General features: G+C 44.5%; 1 protein-coding gene across 1 annotated transcript in view; it reads left to right on the top strand.

Moving 5' to 3' along the window:
* The window catches only part of PSMC2 (proteasome 26S subunit, ATPase 2), a 32,241-nt gene that overhangs the window by 9,156 nt on the left and 722 nt on the right, over positions 1–22,363 (top strand). Inside the window, exons 6-11 of the mRNA XM_069765113.1 lie at positions 7,782–7,854; positions 7,962–8,057; positions 11,203–11,367; positions 11,470–11,557; positions 18,079–18,281; positions 22,109–22,205. Coding sequence (XP_069621214.1) covers positions 7,782–7,854; positions 7,962–8,057; positions 11,203–11,367; positions 11,470–11,557; positions 18,079–18,281; positions 22,109–22,205 — 722 coding nt within the window. The remainder of the gene's footprint in view (positions 1–7,781; positions 7,855–7,961; positions 8,058–11,202; positions 11,368–11,469; positions 11,558–18,078; positions 18,282–22,108; positions 22,206–22,363) is intronic.

Here is a 22,363-nt window from a genome sequence, read left to right as displayed (position 1 = left end):
CTGGAAAACAAGCATCTAAAGATCCTATCGAACAACACGACGGCGGTAGCATTTCTTCGCCATCAAGGGGGACCAAGACATCCAAAACTACAGCGTCTGGCAGATCAAATTTTCGCATGGGCAGAAAGATCAGTACTTTCAATTTCGGTAGTTCACCTAGAAGGCTCAAGGAATCAGGTTGCAGATTTTCTTAGCAGAGAAAAGCTATCACCCACGGAGTGGAAGCTAAACAGCAAGGTCTTCAACGACTTATGTCTACGCTGGGGAACCCCAACAGTGGACCTATTTGCGACCAGACGGAACGCAAAGGTCGGAAAAAAATTTTCTCTGGACCCTCAAGACGATCCGGCCGGGATAGATGCCCTCTCTGTCATGGAGCAGCGGTCTGTTATATGCGTTTCCTCCTCTGGTATTGATACCAAGAGTCCTCAGGAAAATATGCGAGGACAGAGCTCGAGTTATTTTGGTGGTCCCTTTCTGGCCCAAGAGGAGCTCGTTTCCTCTGCTAAAGAAGCTATCAGTAGACAGCCCTTACCATCTTCCAGAAAGGAAGGACTTGCTTTTCCAAGGTCCGATTCTTCATCAAAACCCAGGGAATCTGCAGTTAGCAGCTTGGATGAGTCCTTTCCATCCTACAAGCAAGTAGGAAGCCGGTGACTTCGGCAATCTATCTCAAAATTTGGAAGAAGTTCTGCAGTTTTTGTGGAGACACAACGATCGATGTTGATCACCGCAACATACCTAGAATTCTTGAGTTCCTGCAGCAGGGATTCAAGAAGGGGCTCAAACCAAGTACCTTGAGGGTCCAGATAGCAGCTGTCAGCGTGTTTTATGTTTCTTCCCTTGCTGCCCACCCTTGGATTGCTCGGTTTTCTAGAGCAGTTCTGAGGCTTAGACCCCTAATCAGGAAAACTGTCCCACCTTGGTACCTTAACCTAGTCCTTAACGAATTATGTAAAGAGCCGTTTGATATAGGGAAAGATATAAACATTGCTAATCTCTCCCTTAAAACAGTTTTTTTTAGTGGCCATTACATCAGCCAAAAGATTGGGGGAACTTCAAAACCCATATCTGCCAGTATTTGATGATAGGTTGGTCTTAAGGCTTGATCCAGGTTTCCTTCCTAAAGTGGTCTCGGTTTCAAATATAAATCAGGAAGTGGTATTCCCATCATGTTGCCAGTTCCCTAAAAACCAAAAAGAATTGTTCTTCCATAACTTAGACGTCAGGGAGACGGTTCTTAAATACTTAGACATGACTAGTGCCTGGAGACAGGATAATAATCTCTTTGTCCTTTACGGGGGTCCTAATAAGGGGAAGAAGGCATCAAAAGCCACCATTGCGAGGTGGATTCGACCCACTATTAGTCTAGCCTATCAGGCGCAGGGAAAGGATCCCCTGAATGGCCTTAAAGCTCATTCGTCTAGGGCTATGGCCGCCTCATGGGCAGAAAAAGGGGGGGCCTCGGTAGATCAGATTTACAGGGCTGCATCTTGGTCTAATATTAGCACCTTTTCTAAGCATTATAAATTAGACGTAGTCTCTTCTCAACTAGCATTCGGCAGGAAGGTGCTTCAGGCAGTAGTCCCACCCTAGGACCAAAAGTCTCCTTTGGTACTTCTCCATGGTGACAGGTGGTGACCTGGAAACGGTAATTAATCTTACCGGTAATTATATTTCCAGGAATCCATCCTGACAGCACGGTTAGTTCCCTCCCTGGTACAAAGATGCGATCTACTTATGTGAAGTAACATTTGTATTAAAATTATGTTCGAAATAAAATTATCTTTTTTGCATCCATCCAGATGTGTTACTTTGGAAAATCACTGAAGGGTGGAAGGGGGAGGGTCCTTTTAAACTCTCGTGGTTTCCTGTCCCACTATGGATAAGAAGGTCGTCCTCCATGGTGCTGTCAGGATGGATTCCTGGAAATACAATTATCGGTAAGACTACAGTATTTTTCTGATAAGACGCACTTTTTTCCTCCAAATTTGGGAGGAAAGTGTGGGTGCGTCTTATGGTACGGATGTAGCATGTGGGGAGGGGGGGCAGCAGTGAGTGGGATCACACTGTTATCCCACTTCAGGATGTCCCCGCTGCCAGAATCAGAGCTGGGGAAACCATGTGGTCCCGATGATTAAGTGCAGTGAATATTCATTAGCTACTCCCCGCCCACCTATCAGCTGAGCAGTGAGCCAGGAGCAGCAAATGAATACTGCACTTAAGCAGGGACACACATGGCTTCCCCAGCGCTGATTCCTGCAGCAGCTGGGGAGATCTGTGTGTCCGGGGCAGGAGGAGGCAGCAGCAGCAGGGTCCCGGGGAGAGGAGATCGCTGTACCTTCCTGGGCTGGAGCTGAGTGCTGTGCAGTGTGCACAAGGAGGACCTGTGATGTCAGAAGTGGGCGGGCTGGAGCGTCACATGGCAGCACAGAGCCCTCCCTCTTCTTGACATCATCACAGGTCCTTCAGACTCCAACACTAGAATCTGCTGGCTTCCATTACCTGTGCTGTGGAAAGGCAACAAGAGGGAGGGCTCTGTGTGTGCAGTCATGGGATGCTTTTACCTCACCACAGTGGCTGGCTGCCACAATTAAGAGGTTAGTCTTTCCAAAACACAATAAAGCACTCTGCCACTTCTTTAGTGAACTATAACTCCCAGCATGTCATAGGATCTGCAGGGCATGCTGGGAGTTATAGTTCTCCCATTGGATTTTAAAGCAGCACTCCAGTGTTATTTTGCAGTGCTGGAGTGGTGCTTTAAATATAAGCCCTTTGCCCCCATTCTTATACTCACCCTCCAGCATCTTCATATAGTACTGTACAGACACCACACTGGTCCCGCAGCTTCCAACATAATAACATACTATTATATGTGGTGTTATTATATATAATAGTATGTTATTAAATATTTTACCACATTTTTTTGCTTCAAATATTTTTTTCCCTATTTTCCACCTCTAAAACCTGGGTGCGCCTTATAGTCCGGTGCGTCTTATAGTCCGAAAAATACGGTAATTACCGTTTTTCGTGATATATTGCACTTCATGTTAGTGGTAACATTTCTTCGATATTACTTGCGATTATTTATGAAAAAAACTGAAATATGGCGAACATTTTTAAAATTTTGAAGTTTTCAAACTTTTATTTTTTATGCCCTTAAATCAGAGAGATATGTGACACAAAATAGTTAATAAGTAACATTTCCCATATGTCTACATCGGCACAATTTTGGAAACAAAATTTTATTTTTGTTAGGAAGTTATAAGGGTTAAAAGTTGACCAGCGATTTCTAATTTTTACAACAAAATTTACAAAACCATTTTTTTTTTTTAGGGACCATCTCACATTTAAAGTTACTTTGAGGGGTGTACATGACAGAAAATACCCAAACGTGACACCATTCTAAAAACTACACCCCTCAAGGTGCTCAAAACCACATTCAAGAAGTTTATTAACCCTTGTCGCGCTTCACAGCAACTGAAACAATGTGGAAGGAAAGATTGAACATTTAACTTTTTTTGGCAAAATTTTACTTCAGAACCATTTTTTTTATTTTCACAAGTGTAAAAAGAGAAAATGAACCACAAAATTTGTTGTGCAATTTCTTCTGAATACAACGATACCCCATATGTGGGGGTAAACCGCTGTTTGGGCACCCATCGGGGCTCGGAAGGGAAGTAGTGACGTTTTAAAATGCAGACTTTGATGGAATGGTCTGCGGGCGTCATGTTGCATTTGCAGAGCTCCTGATGTACCTAAACAGTAGAAACTCCTCACAAGTGACCCCATTTTGGAAACTAGACCCCCCAAGGAACTTATCTAGATGTGTGGTGAGCACTTTGAACCCCCAAGTGCTTCGCAGAAGTTTATAATGTAGAGCCATGAAAAAAATCATACTTTTTCCACAAAAATGATCTTTTCACCCCCAGATTTTTACTTTCACAAGAGTAACTGGAGAAATTGGACCCCAAAATGTATTGTGCAATTTATACTGAGTACGCTGATACCCCATATGTGGGGGGGGGGGGGGGGGCACTGTTTGGGCGCATGGCAGAGCTCGGAAGGGAAGGCGTGACGTTTTGGAATGCAGACTTTTATAGAATGGTCTGCAGGTGTTATGTTGCGTTTGCAGAGCCCCTGATGCACCTAAACAGTAGAAACCCCCCACAAATGACCCGATTTTGGAAACGCCCAAGTGCTTCACAGAAGTTTATAATGCAGAGTCGTGAAAATACCGTATATGCTCGAGTATCAGCCGACCCGAGTATAAGACAACCCCCCCCCCCCCCCCTTAATTTTCCCACATAAAACTGGGAAAACTTAATGACTCGAGTATAAGCCTTGGGTGGAAAATGCAGCAGCAACTGGTAAATTTCAAAAATAAAAAGATACCAATAAAAGTAAAATTGAGATAACAGTAGGTTGTGTTTTTGAATATCAATATTGAATCAGGAGCCCCATATAATGCTCCATACAGTTTATGATGGGCTCCATAAGATGCTCCATATTAAAATATGCCCCATATAATGTTGCACAAATGTTGATTATGGCCCCATAAGATGCTCCATACAGACATTTGCCCCATATAATGCTCCATAAATGCGGATTATGGCCCCATAAGATGCTCCATAGAGAGATTTGCCCCATATAATGCTGCACATGGCCCCATACAGATATTTGCCCCATATAATGCTGCACATGGCCCCATAAGATGCTCCATACAGATATTTGCCCCATATAATGCTGCACATGGCCCCATAAGATGCTCCATACAGATATTTGCCCCATATAATGCTGCACATGGCCCCATAAGATGCTCCATACAGATATTTGCCCCATATGCTGTTGCTGTGATTAAAAAAATCACATACTCACCTCTCAGGCCCCTGGCACTTGCTATGCTCGCCTTTCCCGTTCCACCGCCGACCACTGCTGTGTCTTCCCCGTCCTCTGCACTGACTGTTCAGGCAGAGGGCGGCGCGCACTAATTGCGTCATCGCGCCCTCTGACCTGAACGTCAGTGCAGAGGACGCAGAAGACACAGCGGCGCCGACAGTGGAACGGTGCCCCCGCCATACTCACCTGCTCCTGGCACGGTCCCTGCTCGTCTGTTCCCTGGCGCAGGCAGCTTCTTCCTGTAGTGAGCGGTCACATGGTACCGTTCATTAATATGCGGCCCCACCCCTATGGAAGCGGAGTCGGGTCTATATTCATTACTGTAATGAGCGGTACCATGTGACCACTCACTACAGGAAGAAGCTGTCAGCACCCGTAGAACCAGTGACCACGCCAGGAGCAAGTGAGCATTATTAGACAACTGCCGCTCCCCCTCCCCTGCCGGCCCCTGGGTATGACTCGAGTATAAGCCGAGAGGGGCAATTTCAGCCTAAAAAAATGGGCTGAAATTCTCGGCTGAGTATATACGGTAAATTTTTATATACGGTAAATTTTTTTTACCCCATAAAAATGATTTAATTTTTTTTAGCCTCCAATTTTTTATTTTCCCAAGGGTAAAAGGAGAAATTGGACCCCAAAATTTGTTGTCCAATTTGTTCTGAGTATGCTGATACCCCATAGGTGGGGGACCACTGTTTGGGCACACATCAGGGCTCGGAAGGGAAGTAGTGACATTTTAAAATGCAGACTTTGATGGAATGGTCTGCGGATGTCATGTTGCATTTTCAGAGTCCCTGATGTACCTAAAGAGTAGAAACCCCCAATAAGTGACCCTATTTTGGAAACTAGACCCCCCAAGGAACTTACTAGATATGTGGTAAGCATTTTGAACCCCCAAGTGCTTCACAGAAGTTTGACGCAGAGCCATGAAAATAAAAAATCATTTTTTTTCCCCATTTTTTTTTTTTTTTTTTTCGCAAGGGTAACAGGAGAAACTGGACCCCAAATGTTGTTGTCCAATTAGTCCTCAGTACGCTGATACCCCATATGTGGGGGTAAACCACTGTTTGGGCACAGTGCAGAGCTCAGAAGGGAGGGAGCACCATTTGACTTTTTGAGCTCAAAATTGGCTGTCGCTTTCGGAGACCCCCTGATGTAGCTAAACAGTGGAAGCCCCCAATTCTAACTCCAACCCTAACCCCAACACACCCCTAACGCTAATCCCAACCCAATCCATAACCCTAATCAAACCCTAACCCCAAAACACCCCTAACCCTAATCCCAACCCTAATCACAACTCTAACGCCAAAACACCCCTAATCCCAACCATAACCCTAATCAAATCCCTAAGCCCAACACACCCCTAATCATAATCTCAACCCTAACCTCAAACCTAACCCTAATCCCAACCTTAACCCTAATCCCAAACCTAACCCTAACCCAAACATAACCCTAATGCCAACCCTAACCCTAATACTTACCCTAACCCTAATCCAAACCCTAATCCTAACTTTAGCCCCAACCCTATCCCGAACCCTAATTTTAGCACAAACCCTGACTTTAGCTCCAACCCTAACCCTGACTTTAGCACCAACCCTAACCATAACTTTAGCCCCAACCCTAACCCTAAATTTAGACCTAACCCTAGCCCTAACCCTAATTGGAAAACAGAAATACATACATTTTTTATTAATTTTATTTTTTTCCTAACTAAGGGGGTGATAAAGGGGGAGGTTATTTACTATATTTTTATTTTGATCACTGTGATAGGATCTCACAGTGACCAAAATAAAACAAGAAGAAGAATCTTCCTCTGCTGGCCGGCACAGCACGACTGGCGCACTGCGCATGCGCCCACCATTGTCTTCCCGGAGGATGAAGTCGGCGGCCAGGAGAGGACGCAGGAGGACCCAGGGACACCGGTAAGTATAATAGGGTCCCCAAATCCCCCTATTTCTCTGTCCTCTGATGTGCGATCACATCAGAGGACAGAGAATGACACGCCGTTTTTTTTTTCTTTTTATTGCGGTCGCCGGTAAATGGTTAATTACCGGCGATCGCAAAACGGGTCGGTAAAAACCGACCCGAATCATGTTCTTTAGGGTCTCTGCTACCCCTGGCAGCCGAGACCCCAAAGATGGGCCGGCCGGCGGGCACACTGCGCATGTGCCCGCCATATGTTTTCCCGGAAAAAGATGGCGGCGCACATCGGGAGACACGAGGAGCATCAGGGGAGACGGGTGAGTATCGGGGACCCCATTTCTCTGTCCACTGATGTGCGATCACATCGGAGGACAGAGAAATTAAATGGGAAATCGCGGTTTGTTTGTTTTTTTTGCGGCCTCCGGTAAACTGTTATTTGCCGGTGATCGCAACCCGGGGGTCAGTAAAAACCGACCCGAATCGTGTTCTCTGGGGTCTCGGCTACCCCTGGCAACCGAGACCCCAGAGAAATGCCGACTCTGGGGGGCGCTATTCACTTTTTCCACAGCGCCGTTAATTAACGGCATTGTGGTTTAAGTACCCTTAACTGCCGCCGTTAAAAGGCGTATCGGCGGTCGTTAAGGGGTTAAATAGCTTTGTAAGGATCAAATATAATCACAATGACAATAGCAACAATAAACACAATTAAAAACAAATTGATTTCACATCCTTGTGTGAAATTAGAGCAGATCTCTGGGCAGATAGAATTTCTGTGTTCCTGTGTCAGTCAAATGTGTTTGTTTCATTGTATGCTAAGGTTATATTTGAATCCTCAATAAAAGGGATTTAGATTGGACCCCCCCAAAGCGGAAAGACCAAGATGCTATGTTTCAGTAATTTGGTCTGAATGGCAAATTGTCACTTGATTCTTTATCTGATTTATTGTTCTCTATGTACAGTGTGGACAGAAACAAGTACCAGATCCATATCCCACTACCTCCAAAGATTGATCCCACAGTGACTATGATGCAGGTAACCTTTTCATTGGGTAAATATGATGAAGCTGGTGTGAGCTCAGTCTCTGCCTTTATTTTATTGTTTAGTACACTTTTTAATACAGTGTGTGTTTTCCTACATAGGTTGAAGAGAAACCTGATGTTACATATAGTGACGTTGGAGGTTGCAAAGAACAGATTGAAAAATTAAGGGAAGTTGTTGAAACTCCATTGCTCCATGTAAGTACAAATCTGTTAGCTTACTCATAGACTGTGTCCAAAGTATTCTTTCTTCAGTATTCTTAGTAACAAGTGACACATTTTTTGTGTTATTCCTACTTGGGCAACAGACATGTAGCTGAAAATGCTGCTCTTACGCCGGGTGACGTTATGCTCACAGAACTACTTTTAGTCAGTGACTGTTCTAAAATGCTCATGTAAAAGACTCAAACTGCAAGTGTGATAAGTTGAATACAGTTAGGATGTGTTCACTTGGCACGGTGTTGTGTTTTTTTTTTTTTTCATGCCGCACAGTTGTGCTGTGATTTTCAAGACCTTTGCTGCAAAATGTGAACGTAGCCTTAATATGATCTTCCTCTTTGAGCCTTCAATATACAATTAAGGCCTCATTCACACATCCTTGTTTAAACACATATGAAAAAATGGTACCGATTCGCATATAGAGAATGTGATTGGATAGTTATTGTAATGTCACCATTTCCCCTATCCTCTTCCCTTCCCTAATCCCCATAACGTTGTTAATTATTAAGAATTTAATGTCAATAAGATGTAATGCTCGACACAATTTGTAAATAAATAAAAATTTGTTTAAAAAAAAAAAAAGAAAAAATGGTACCTGTGTTATCAGTGTATGGTCAGTTTTTACCATCCATGTCATCATTGTTTGTGACGGATAAATAAATTAATTACAAAGCGTCTCCTATCCTTTGCAATGTTAAATACTGACCGCACACAGATCCCATCCAGCTGCTGTACGTGTGTTTCAGACCTATAGAATTGTATTGACACTTCATCTGTGTTACTGTAAAAAAATGTACATGTCTCTGTGTTTTTAATGGAAACACAAGACATGTTAGGCCATGTTCACACAGTGCGTTTTTTACTGCGGAACCGCCGCGATTTTTCCGCTGCTACTCCGCAGCTGTTTTCCATGCAGGGTACAGTACATTGTACCCTGTGGAAAACAGGAACCACTGTGCACATGATGCGGGAATCGGGAAAAAAAGCCGCGCTGAATAGCTGCGGTAAAAAAGAAGTACCATGTCACTTCTTTTTGCAAAACTGCAGCGGTTCTGCACCCATTGACCTCCATTGTGAGGTCAAACCCGCAGTAAAACCCGCAGATGAAAAATATATCTGCGGGTTTTACTGCGGTTTGTGGTGCAGAACCGCTGCAGTGTGGCTGCCCCCCGTGCCCCAATCCCACCCCCCCATGCTCCGATGCCACCCCCCCGTGCTCAGACGCCCCCCCATGCCCTCATCTCCCCCCCTTATACTTACCCGGCCTCCCGGTGTCCGTCCGGCCGTCTTCTCCCTGGGCGCCGCCATCTTGCAAAATGGCGGGCGCATGCGCAGTGCGCCCGCCGAATCGGCCAGCAGATTCGTTCCAAAGTGCATTTTGATCACTGAGATAGGTTATATCTCAGTGATCAAAATAAAAAAAATAGTAAATGACCCCCCCCCCCCCCTTTGTCACCCCCATAGGTAGGGACAATAAAAAAATAAAGAATTTTATTTTTTTTTTTCCCCCACTAAGGTTAGAATAGGGTTAGGGTATTTTCAGCCATTTTAACCCTAAAAAACTCCCTAGAAAACACACAGACTCTGCATAGTAAACTGCATAAAAAAACGCACCAAAAAAAGGACCTTTTCTGCCAAGAGCTGCGGTTTTTAGTGCAGAAAAAAAGGATGGAAATCAGGAATGTGTGAACATGGCCTTAATCCAGAGCAGAAGGCAGGGAGAAGCCATCTCGGGCCCACATGTCCAACAAGTGTACAGCATGCTTTCGGTCCCTTGCGGCTATTATAGTTGTTTTTTGTCTGATATGCTGTTTGAGTCAAACCTATCCGGCTGAGGCCATACATATATGCTGCTCGTGGGGTTCTCGTGAGAATCTAATATATAATTGCCTAGAATACTACTTCCTGCAATTTGTGCCAACTTCCGTGGCTTTGTCCGGAGCTAATGTCCGGAGCTAATGTCCGGAGCTAATGTCCGGAGATAAGTGACGTCAACGGTGTCCAGTGTCTGATTGGTTGCCGCCTGCTGCGAGCGACCAATCAGAAACGTGCCGTACTGTGACACACTCCGCCCGCCATTTTGGTGTGATTTTTGAATTTTTACCTCACAGCAAGTTTCTACTGCGTGGAGGCGGGCCCAGTGACGTTGCTCTTCAAGCTCCTGCCGAATTTCGTCAAAAAAATGATAATACCATTTACCAAAACTATATATATTTAGTTGTGAAGTGGTTCAGTGACATTTTCACACCAATTTTGAACTTTTGTTTGGTGTTTTCTCCATATACTGCCTATTATTTTTGTTCTTTCTTACTATTATTTATTAATTGTATTATTCTTACATTTGAATAAATAAAGTATATATGGATTCTAGACTCCCGATTCTTTAGAATCGGGCTGCCATCTAGTGAGTTATAATGGTGTCTCTGGCATTCAAGCTGCAGCCCATCCTAGTCATGTGTCAGGACAGGCTGCAGACTGAAAACATGCAACTCCCAAGACCTGTGTCCCAATGACTTACTGTATGACACATACCTCAGTCAGTGGCTGGGAGCATGCCTATAATATGTGAAGAAATATCTCTTCCTCGCTGAGCACAAAGGGGGTTATGGTTATCTTCAGCTCCATCCTCCTCAATGTTTTCCATTTGGGTAGGTCAGTCTTTGTGATATTATCAACCCCTCCCCAACCCATGATGTACTGACAATATTCTATAGTTTTATATATGCTTCAGAGTTTTTAGAGAAAAGTGCTTTGAATGTTGCCCATATTTGGAGCCCTACCTCCAATAACGCTGCTTTAGTTATATATTGGGTCATAAGCAGAATGTTGCCAGTCATTTAGGAACAGCTAGTCTAACCCTCAATGTTCCTGACTGTTTGCGGAGCACAGCAACTTTATCCTCACACTGAAATGACGACTTGAAAAGTTAATTTGCAATTGTTTTATGTGAAGCAAGGACATCAATAGTCAAGAAAATACTATAGGTCCCCCCCCCCCCATGCTTCCTCATCCAGCAATGCACCCCCATCTTTTCATTATTATATCTGTTAGTTGTGATTTGTAATTAATCTGCATTTTCAAGTACTAGACATATGCCTAATATGCTGTATATCTGTTTTCACAGCCAGAGCGATTTGTTAATCTGGGTATTGAGCCCCCAAAAGGAGTGCTTCTGTTTGGACCTCCAGGAACAGGAAAAACTCTCTGTGCACGTGCAGTTGCTAACAGAACAGATGCCTGCTTCATCAGAGTTATTGGCTCAGAACTGGTCCAGAAATACGTTGGAGAAGTTAGTTACTGTTTTTTTTCTTTGCCATGATTAGATATATTTAGCAAGCCAGTCGGTATGTTATTTTACTTGGTCTGTTCTATTCTTTTTGTTTCTCCATAGGGTGCACGAATGGTTCGTGAATTGTTTGAGATGGCCCGAACCAAGAAAGCCTGTCTTATTTTCTTTGATGAAATTGATGCCATTGGTGGTATGTATTGCCAGTAATCTTATAAGCATTGCAACATACAATATGTTTTACCTGCGCTATCTGCTAGAATGCATTAATCAAACAATCACACTGTGTATTTTAGCTGTTAGGTGGGAATACAGAAAGAATAGCTACTCCCCTGCAGTATACACCCTCCTGCTGGCTCTAAGTGAACCAGTTCTTGCTTAGTGTCTGTAGGAGGCACTTGGGTCTCTTTCAGACCCCACAGTTTTTATTTTAGATTTTTTACTTTTTATTCCATTTTTTCCCTTAACGGAGTGAATGGGGGCGACGATTTCTAGGTTCCGATCTCCCCCGAGTCATCAACAGGCAAGTACGTGGAGCATTTCTCCCGTATCCTTTCCTGCACCGTTGGATGCCAGCCCTGAGCTCACCTTACGGGCGACTGTTCCTTCGTGTTCCGATCTCCCCCCCTACATAGCAGGCGACCACATGGAGTAGCCCTCCATCTACCTCTCCTGGAGCCAGGTGCATTGCCGGACATAATATGTATGGTGTCCGTGCAGCCCCCCACTGCATCACCACTGATATAGCGGATGACGCAAGGCGGCAGAAGCTCTCCACCCCCTCACTGACTATGGCGACGGTGGATTGAGCACTGGCCCACTGCATCTACCATGAGTACACTGCGGGGCCAAGGCGCTGGGGAGTCCTGGTCCCCGGGGTATAGGAGGTCTGAACCTTAAAGCCCGGGTCCGTGGCTGGTCCACAGTGTGGCAATTCAATGAAGGAGTGTGGCTTAAGGATGGCGCTAATAGCGGTCGCGGCGTTGCAGGCCGCAACCGCAGGTTTTAAAATTTAGCCCCTGGCTTTTCCCCTTCATACAGGCTGGAGTTTTGGCCACGCCCACCGGCAGTTACCGCCGCCCAATTTTTCTGGCGCTTCTCTTTCCCTGAGAAGCGCTCTCACTTCCTGATCTCGGCGGCCATCTTGGGACACCCACAGGGCTGATGCTGCAGCGCTGCTCCAGCCTTTTGAATCTCATAGCGATTTCTGGGCATACACTGCGGACTTCCCCTGGGGTCTCAAGACACAGGACCTGGTTAAGCTGCAGAAACATAGCTTAACCCTTCCCCTGCTAGAAAGCGCTCTCCTCAAGGCTATGCTATGTCTCAATCAAAGCCTCACAAAAAGTCTGGGAAAACCCACACTGTGTTTTTCGCTGCATGTACCTCTTGTAAGGTGTCATTACCCCGGGGTCACAATACTGCATTGTGCACAGTTTGTGAACTGGTGACTGCTCAGGGACCGCCTGATACTGATACCTAACCCAGTGAGCCTAGTCCTCCTGAGTGGGCTACCTCCCTTACCCGGTCTATTGGCATCCCTGGCAAAAGCGTTAGACTCGTTCCGAGACCCTTCCTCTAACTAGGGCATTATTTCGGACAACGCTTCCTATCGTCAGAACCCCTCGTACTCCAAGGGTCGTACCTTGCCAAGGAGCTCTCGCTCTTCCAGGAAAAGGACTCATGCCATATCCCCAGACCATCACCGGGATTCGGGTTCTGAGAGCTCCATTTCTCGCTCCCCTTCCATTGGGGCTAGTAGAGAACCTGTTTCAGAGGACGATTCTGACACGTCTCTAGATCAGGAATTTCATCACGATCAGGAGACTCTCAACTCTGAGTCAGTGAATAAGGCTTTGAAGCTTGATGAGGAACCTTTATCTAAAACGGATCATGCTGTGTCCTTTAAGAAGACCAAGCGAGCTGATAGTGTTCGCCACTCATCCCGAATTTAAGGAAATTGTTGAATCTCACAGGATCGGTCCAGATAAATGATTCACAGGGCAGAAGCCCATGGAATCAAAATATCCCTTTGCCCAGGATCTAAGAAAAGATTGGTCGCAGTCTCCCCCAGTAGATCCTCCGGTATCGCGCCTGGCTACTAAATCTGTTTTATCCTCTTCGGAGGGCGCCTCGATTAAAAACCCAACCGATCGACAATATGGCGCGTTCAGCTTTTGAAGCCTCAGCAGCCGCACGCTTTCCATCTTTTGCCGCTACGTGGGTGGCTAAGGCTATGACCCACTGGGCTGAGGTCTTGTCTTCAGCGGTGCTGGATACCAACCTTCTCCCCGAGATAGCAGACCTCGCTACTCAGATAGCCAGAGCTGGAGATTTTGTAGTGACCGCGTTCCTGGATGCTGCTAACTGCTCTTCTCAAGCAGCAGCAAACACCATCACCATCCGGAGGTCCTTATGGCTCAGGGACTGGCGTGCAGATTCTGCTTCCAAAAAGTAATTGACTTCTCTTCCATATCAAAGCCGTCGCCTTTTTGGCGAAAAGCTCGACCAATTAATTTCCGACGCCACTGGAGGGAAGAGTAAATTTCTCCCACAACAGAGGTCCTTTCGGAACCAGCAGCAGCAGGCTCAATCCCGATATTTATTTATTTTTTTTTTATTTTTTTTTCCCCCCTCGTTCCAATTAAAATTGGTCCTCTACTTCCACATCTTCTGGACCCGACCGGGCACAACGTAGGGATAGAGGTCCCCATACCTCTTACAAACCTTCCCCTTCATGGAGAGGCAAGCCTAGGCAGTCAGGATCCAGGGGGTCCAGACCGGGCAGGTCTCCCACACAATGACTCCCTGCGGTATCCGGAGGAGACCCTCAAAGTAGGCGGCCGCCTGCTTTCCTTCAGCGACATGTGGCTCTGTCGTTCACGACGAATGGATCCGTGACCTAGTGTCCTCCGGATACAAGATAGAATTCTCCTCTCTTCCACCAAATCGTTTTTTCCTGTCTTCTCCTCCCAGGGTAAAAGCATCAGAGTTCTTCCAAGCTATAAGCTCTCTGAGCAAGGACGGAGTTATTATTCCAGTCCCTCAAAGCGAAAGGTTTCAAGGTTTTTATTCAAATCTCTTCATTGTTCCAAAGAAGGATGGTACAGTACGGCCCATACTGGACCTAAAACTGCTGAACAAGTTCGTCAGGGCGCGACGGTTCCGGATGGAATCGCTTTGCTCTGTCTATAGACGCAGAATTATTATTCAGGCAGAATCCTTCTGAAAAAGTCCTGCGAAAAACAAACATAATGCATAGCAATGCAAAAATGACATTGCAAGTTCGTACCCCAAATAGAAAATGAATGTTATACTCAAACTAGCTATTGAACCAGTTCTACGCCCGGGTGGCGAGCATTTATTTTGGTATATGGTCTCCATCCTGGTATGTGCTGCTCCATCCTGCGCCCCCATCTTGTCATGTGCTGCTCCATCCTGTGCCCCATCTTGTCATGTGCTGCTCCATCCTGCGCCCCCATCCTGTCATGTGCTGCACCCATCCTGCGCCCCATCCTGTCATGTGCTGCACCCATCCTGCGCCCCCATCCTGTCATGTGCTGCACCCATCCTGTGCCTCCATTCTGACATGTGCTGCACCCATCCTGCGTCCCCATCCTGTCATGTGCTGCTCCCATCCTGCGCCCCCGTTCTGTCATAGGCTGCTTCCATCCTGCACCCCCGTTCTGTCATGTGCTGCTGCCATCCTGGACCTCCGTTCTGTCATGTGCTGCCCTATTCTGTCATGTGCTGCTCCCATCCTGCGCCCCCGTTGTCATGTGCTGCTCCCATCTTGCGCCCCCGTTCTGTCATGTGCTGCTCCCATCCTGCGCCACCGTTCTGTAATTTGCTGCTCCCATCCATATGCCCCATACGCTGCTCCATAAAGGTTTATGGCCCTATAAGATGCTCCATAGTATATGCCTCATATGCTGCTCCATTATGGTTGATGGCCCCCATAAGATGCTCCATAGTATATGCCCCGTATGCTGCTGCATTATGGTTTATGGCCCCCATAAGATGCTCCATAGTATATGCCCCGTACACTGCTCCATAAAGGTTTATGGCCCCCATAAGATGCTCCATAGTATATGTCCCGTACACTGCTCCATAAAGGTTTATGGCCCCCATAAGATGCTCCATAGTATATGCCCAGTACGCTGCTCCATAAAGGTTTATGGCCCCCATAAGATGCTCCATAGTATATGCCCCATACGCTGATCCATAAATGTTGATGGCCCCCATAAGATGCTCCATAGTATATGCCCCGTACGCTGCTCCATAAGTGTTGATGGCCCCCACAAGATGCTCCATAGTATATGCCCCGTATGCTGCTACGATATATAAAAAAAAAAAAACACTCGCCTATCGTCGCTGGGCGCCGAGTCCTGGGGGGCCTGAGCAGGCGGGAAACACCGACGCGCTGTGGGGGTCAGGTGCCGGAGTCGCCGCTAGCTCAGGCCCCCGACACTTGCTATAGTCACCTGTCCCGTTCCAGCACTGCGTGCTGCTCTGTGTTCCGTGTCCTCTGGCTGTGACTGTTCAGTCAGAGGGCGGCGCGCATTAAGCGCGTCATCGCGCCCTCTGAACTGTGAACGTCACAGGCAGAAGACCCGGAACACAGAGCGGCACGCAGCGCTGGATCAGGGCCAGGTGAATATAGCTTATACTCACCCTCCTGGCGCGTCCCTGCTTCTCCGTTGGAGATCGCGGTGTGCGTTCAGTGCTTACGCATACCGCGATCTCCTGGGAGCGTCACTCTGTGGGGTCCAAACTGCGCCGATGCTTGCCCAGTGTATAAAGGCTTCGGACAGAGTGACGCTCCCAGCCTTATATTATAGATGTACACACTGGTTTTTCTTTTTATTGTGTACAATTATGTTGCTGTTTGCTTCAACATTCCTAAATAATTTACAAAAAAAGACATTGCTGTGCATGTTTAGTCTTTTGTTATTTCTTTTTCACGCTTCAAGATCTGGAAACCGTGCAGTGGTTAAAAGTGGCTAGATATAGTTTAAATTACAGAAAAAAATGCCGGCCGCAGGAGCGACCAGCAAAGCCTCTATAGGAAAAAGACAGCTGGGTTTTTTTCTGAAGCAACATTATCTAAGAGAATCTCTGTGGGTCCACACGCATTTTAAAGGGGTTGTCCGGTCCAAAATAAGTCTGCAGTCAATCTTTTGACTGCAGACTTATGAATCCTCCCAGCTCAAGCACTGTGCGGTGCGGGTATTCACCAGATTCTGAGCCAGGACCAGAAGGTACGTATGCGTTATACCTACTCCCCGCCAGAGCTTGACTTGTGGGTGCGCCAACAAACCTGCATGGAAGGAAATACCAAATATAATAAAACTAATTAATACCTATGAACATACAAGATGAAAACCTATAAAATCTGTTTAGAATTAGGCAAAATGATACAAATTCATAAAAATAATAATTTTTATTAATGCAATAAAAATAACAAAACACCATGAATAAAAGGGAGAATGAGGAAAGAGATTAAAATAACAAAAGGGAAGGGGAAGGATGTGCATAGCATATAAACATGATGACGATAATGACAGTGATTATATATGATTGGATGACAATATAATATGTTAAATTACATCTAGTGTATATGCACGAGGAATGAGATGCACCAAATACAACCTAAGAAAGAAAAATAGTGACAAGGTATTTTGTTTAATAAATATGAAATAATGAGTATATTCCACCTAATCATGTGAATAATCATGCCCAATAGTAAAAGTAATATTGTCCAAAAGGAACAGTATGAGTTAGCAAATGACCAAAAGATAAATTCATAATATATTGCACACAGCCCAGTTACATAAAGCCCTATTTAGCCAGTGGAGAGTGTAGTCTCAGATAAGTAAATACAAAAATAACGGGGAGGTCAAAGGTGTATAACCTTAGAGAAGTAGTAAACTGTTGTATTTGCAAGAATCACTTGCTAAATAGAACATGTAAATACATACTGACCAAGTGGAGCACACCACGGCCTCCCTCCATGATCTCCAACACGCGTTTCGCTTTTGTTTATTGCACAAAGTGCCTTGTCATACATTTTTTCATAAATCTGCAGTCACACAGAGAGACTGCAGACTAATCTGTTTTGACCAGACAACCAGTTAAACCTTGTGAAAAAGAAAAATATACTTTTGAGGGGTGCAATTATTAAAATAACTCTCTTTGGAGTTTTGGCCCCTCAATGTCATTTCAAAGTTGAATATGTCTGTAAAAAAATAGGATGTTAAAATATATAAATATAACAAAATTAAAAGGGCGTTTCAAAGAATGATGCTGATGTAAATTAGACACATGGGGAATGTAAGTCATCCAGTACAAAATAGTTAAAAATCTGTTAAGGGCATAAAAATTAAGAGATTTTAAAATTGCTATTTTTTTTCTAAATTTTCACCAATTTTTTTTTATATTTTCATAAACCCAAATCATACTGATCTGAACTTACCATTGAGGAAGAAAGCATCAGGAAAAAAAAAAATCTAGACATTGCAATGCTTTTTTCAGTTCCATCAAAGTAAAGAGACATGTCAGACTTGAAAAATGGGGCTCTGTCAGGAGGGTTAAAATGGAGTTCAGCATTAAGTGGCTACTTCTGACTGATATATTATGTATTTCTAGTCAGTACTTTGTTCGTCTAGCAATATATAGAACATTCCATAACTTGATGAGTTCCTGTTTTATTAGGTGCTCGCTTTGATGATGGAGCAGGGGGTGATAATGAAGTCCAGAGAACTATGCTGGAACTCATCAATCAATTGGATGGATTTGATCCAAGAGGAAATATTAAAGTATTAATGGCCACAAACAGACCAGATACATTGGACCCTGCCCTCATGCGGCCTGGTAGGCTGGACAGAAAAATTGAATTCAGTTTACCTGATCTTGAGGTAAAGATATGAATTTCAACACTATATCATAACTTTCATCATGATATCTACAGCTTTGAGGTGGTTATATTTTTCCCTAAAAACTTATTTGGTGTATTTTACAATTTTTTCACTGTTTATCTTTTGCATAAAACAGTAACGCAGCAAGGTGCGACCAGCATGGTCGTTCACGATCAGATTAGTCAGTTTACCTGGCTTTGTTTTCAGCTAGTGCTGTGTCCCCGTAATTGATCATTTAAGTTTAATATTGATCAAATCAAAGTTGGAGACCAGAGAAGCTACTTGAGACAGAGACAATAGACACACTGATAAATTAGTTTGCCAACAGCATTCTGCAGATTTCTATGTACAGAGTTACATAGAAGCTCTGTAGCGGAAATTTATTTGTATAAAAACTCTATCAAGTGATTTGTAGCAGAAATTTGTGCACTTGTAAAATACTAGTTAAAAGTTCAGTAACACCTTTTATGCAGTGGTTTTCCGTGTTCTTACTGGAATGTGCACATTGTAGATTCAGGCAGATGGCAGCAAAACATACAGAAACATGGAGTTAAAAAAAAAAAACATGGAAACAAACCAGGATGTGATAACTCTTAGATTCCTCCAAAGTCCCACACACACTTTTATTTGCTTGCTCTCTGCTTTCCCTGCAGAGCTGTGTGTGAATATAAGTGACACATCTGCAGTTCCTGTCAGCTTCCATCTCGCAGGCAGCCAGTGTGGCAATAGACTTGTAATGCAGCAGAACTGTGAGAGCTGCAGCAAATTTGTTTGTAAGGAAACAGAGTTCAGTTCTTCTGCACATGTTCAGTTCTTCTGTTACATGTCTCACACTGGTAACTCTCCCTTTAATTTAAAATAATCTCTGGTGAGATCAATGTCCACCCCATAGTTCTTAATAGCTCTTTACTTATTGCAGAGAAATCCATGTTTTTTTTTTATAAGGCTATCTGCACACGTTGGGGATTGGTGTGCTGATTTTTCTGCACTATTTTTGCAAAATCCGCAGGTAAACCGCACTCCGGATTACCCGCCTTTTTTGTGCGGATTCCTATTGAGGAGCAGATGTAAACTACTGCGGAATCTGCACAAAGAATTGACATGCTGCGGGAAAAACACCGCTGCATTTCCGCACGTTTTTTTCCGCAGCATGTGCACTGCGGATTTTGTTTTCCACACAGTTACATGGTACTGTACAACGCATGGAAAACGGCTGCAGATCCGCAGCAAAATCCGCAACGTATGCACATAGCTTCAGACATTAGATCGCAGGTACAGGTGCTTCTCACAAAATTAGAATATCATCAAAAAGTTAATTTATTTCAGTTCTTCAATACAAAAAGTGAAACTCATATTATAGTCATTACAAACAGAGTGATCTATTTCAAGTGTTTATATCTGTTAATGTTGAGGATTCTGGCTTACAGTGAATTAAAGCCCAAAAGTCATTATCTCAGTAAATTAGAATACTTTATAACACCAGCTTGAAAAATTATTTTAAAAGTCGAAATTTTGGTCTACTGAAATGTGTGTTCAGTAAATGCACTCAATGGTCAGGACTCCTTTTGCATCAATATGGCATGGAGGCAATAAGCTTGTGGCACTGTTGAGGTGTTATGGAAGACCAGGTTGCTTTGATAGCAGCCTTCAGCTCGTCTGCATTGTTGGGTCTGGTGTCTCATCTAATGAAGTTTGGATTTTCATTGGCTTGTAAGCCGTAATCATCAACATTAAAGGGAATCTGTCACCCTAAAAATCGTATCTGAGCTAAGCCCACCAGCATCAGGGGCTTATATACAGCATTCTGTAACCTGAAAGATGAGAAATAAAGGGTTAGATTATACTCACCCAGGGGCGGTTCGGGGCCTCCCATCTTCTTACGATGACGTCCTCTTCTTGTCTTGCAGCGGCTCTGGCGCAGGCGTACTTTGTCTGTCCTGTTGAGGGCAGAGCAAAGTACTGCAGTGCGCAAGCACTGGGAAAGGTGAGAGCCCTGGCGCCTGCACACTGCAGTACTTTGCTCTGCCCTCAACAGGACAGACAAAGTACGCCTTCGCCGGAGCCGTGGCAGCAAGACAAGAAGAGGATGTCATTGAATGAAGATGGGAGGCGCTGGACCCAGATCATGACGCCCATTGGACCGCAGCGGGACCACCCCTGGGTGAGTATAATCTAACCTTTATTTCTCATCTTTCAGGTTACATCGGAGGCTTATCTACAGCATTACAAAATTCTGAAGATAAGCCCCTGATGCTGGTGTGCTTGGCTCAGATACAATTTTTGGGATGACAGAGCCCCTTTAACAGAAATAAGCACTTGAAATAGAATACTCTATAATGACTATATAATGAGATTCACTTTTTGATGATATTCTAATTTTGTGAGAAGCACTTGTATAAAGGGGATAATTTTATTCAGTTTCCTGTGATGTACATGCCCATATAGAAGACTTAGATGGGTAGATCCTACAAACAGATTCCGTTTAATCCGTAGCATCTGGCAAGTGTTGTGTGCTTTGCCACAAATCTTGCTGCTATCAGGGATTTCCAGCATAAAGGCCCCGTCACACATAGCGAGATCGCTGCTGAGTCACAAGTTTTGTGACGCAACAGCGATCTCAGTAGCGATCTCGCTATGTGTGACACGTACCAGCGACCAGGCCCCTGCTGTGAGATCGCTGGTCGTGTCGGAATGGCCTGGGCCATTTTTTGATCGTTGAGGTCCCGCTGACATCGCTGAATCGACGTGTGTGACGCCGATTCAGTGATGTCTTCACTGGTAACCAGGGTAAACATCGGGTTACTAAGCGCAGGGCCGCGCTTAGTAACCCGATGTTTACCCTGGTTACCATCCTAAAAGTAAAAAAACAAACAGTACATACTTACCTACCGCTGTCTGTCCCCGGCGCTGTGCTCTGCTCTCCTCCTGTACTGGCTGTGAGCGTCGGTCAGCCGGAAAGCAGAGCGGTGACGTCACCGCTCTGCTTTCCGGCCGCTGTGCTCACAGCCAGTACAGGAGGAGTGCAGAGAAGCTGAGCGCCGGGGACAGACAGCGGTAGGTAAGTATGTAGTGTTTGTTTTTTTTACTTTAACGATGGTAACCAGGATAAACATCGGGTTACTAAGCGCGGCCCTGCGCTTAGTAACCCGATGTTTACCCTGGTTACCGGCATCGTTGGTCGCTGGAGAGCTGTCTGTGTGACAGCTCTCCAGCGACCAAACAGCGACGCTGCAGCGATCCGGATCGTTGTCGGTATCGCTGCAGCATCGCTATGTGTGACGGGGCCTTTAGGAACACCATATCTCATCATAAGTTAGACATGCTGTGATCTCTGCCCATTGTGGTGGAGCTAGAAGAAACTGGCGTAAAAAACCCTACATCTATGCAAAACTCGAGTTGTGCAAAAATTGTGACTTTTCAAAGCAATCTACTTCAGTATTGCGTTGATGAATCCGGGCCTATGTTTTGTAACCTTTTAAAAAGTCAGTATCTGAATCCTATAAATAAGCAACAAGCTTTGCCCACTTTTCACTGCTGTTTATTTGCACATTAGTTTTTGAATGCTGTGCAGCAGAGTAGACAATTTGAGTAAAATGTACCAAAAAAGTGCAAATACATTCATAAATGTTTTTTTCTTTTATTATAAAAGGTCTGACTCCCTAAAATAGTGTGAAGGCTGCTTTATATTGCTACTTTTTGACAGTTAAAAAGAAAAAAAAAAAACAGTTTGAGCTAGAAATTAGCCATTGTCAGACTTTTTGATTAAATACATTTCCTATTAGTTATATCCTAACCAATGCATTATTTTTTATTTATTTTTACTTAAGGGACGAACACATATATTTAAAATTCATGCCCGGTCTATGAGCGTAGAAAGAGATATCCGCTTTGAGCTGCTGGCACGTCTATGTCCAAACAGCACAGGTAAGTCTTTTACAAGGTAGCTTGGTATTTCTGTGTACTCCTAAATACAGTGTTATTATTTATATAGCGCCATTGATTCCATGGTGCTGTACATGAGAAATACATTAATATATGTAAAGCGCAAAAATAAATATGCCATACTAGGTTTGTGATCTTTT

This window comes from Ranitomeya imitator, chromosome 4 (assembly GCF_032444005.1).
Source record: "Ranitomeya imitator isolate aRanImi1 chromosome 4, aRanImi1.pri, whole genome shotgun sequence".
Lineage (NCBI taxonomy): Eukaryota > Metazoa > Chordata > Amphibia > Anura > Dendrobatidae > Ranitomeya > Ranitomeya imitator.
This window is presented reverse-complemented; position numbering and strand designations above follow the sequence as displayed.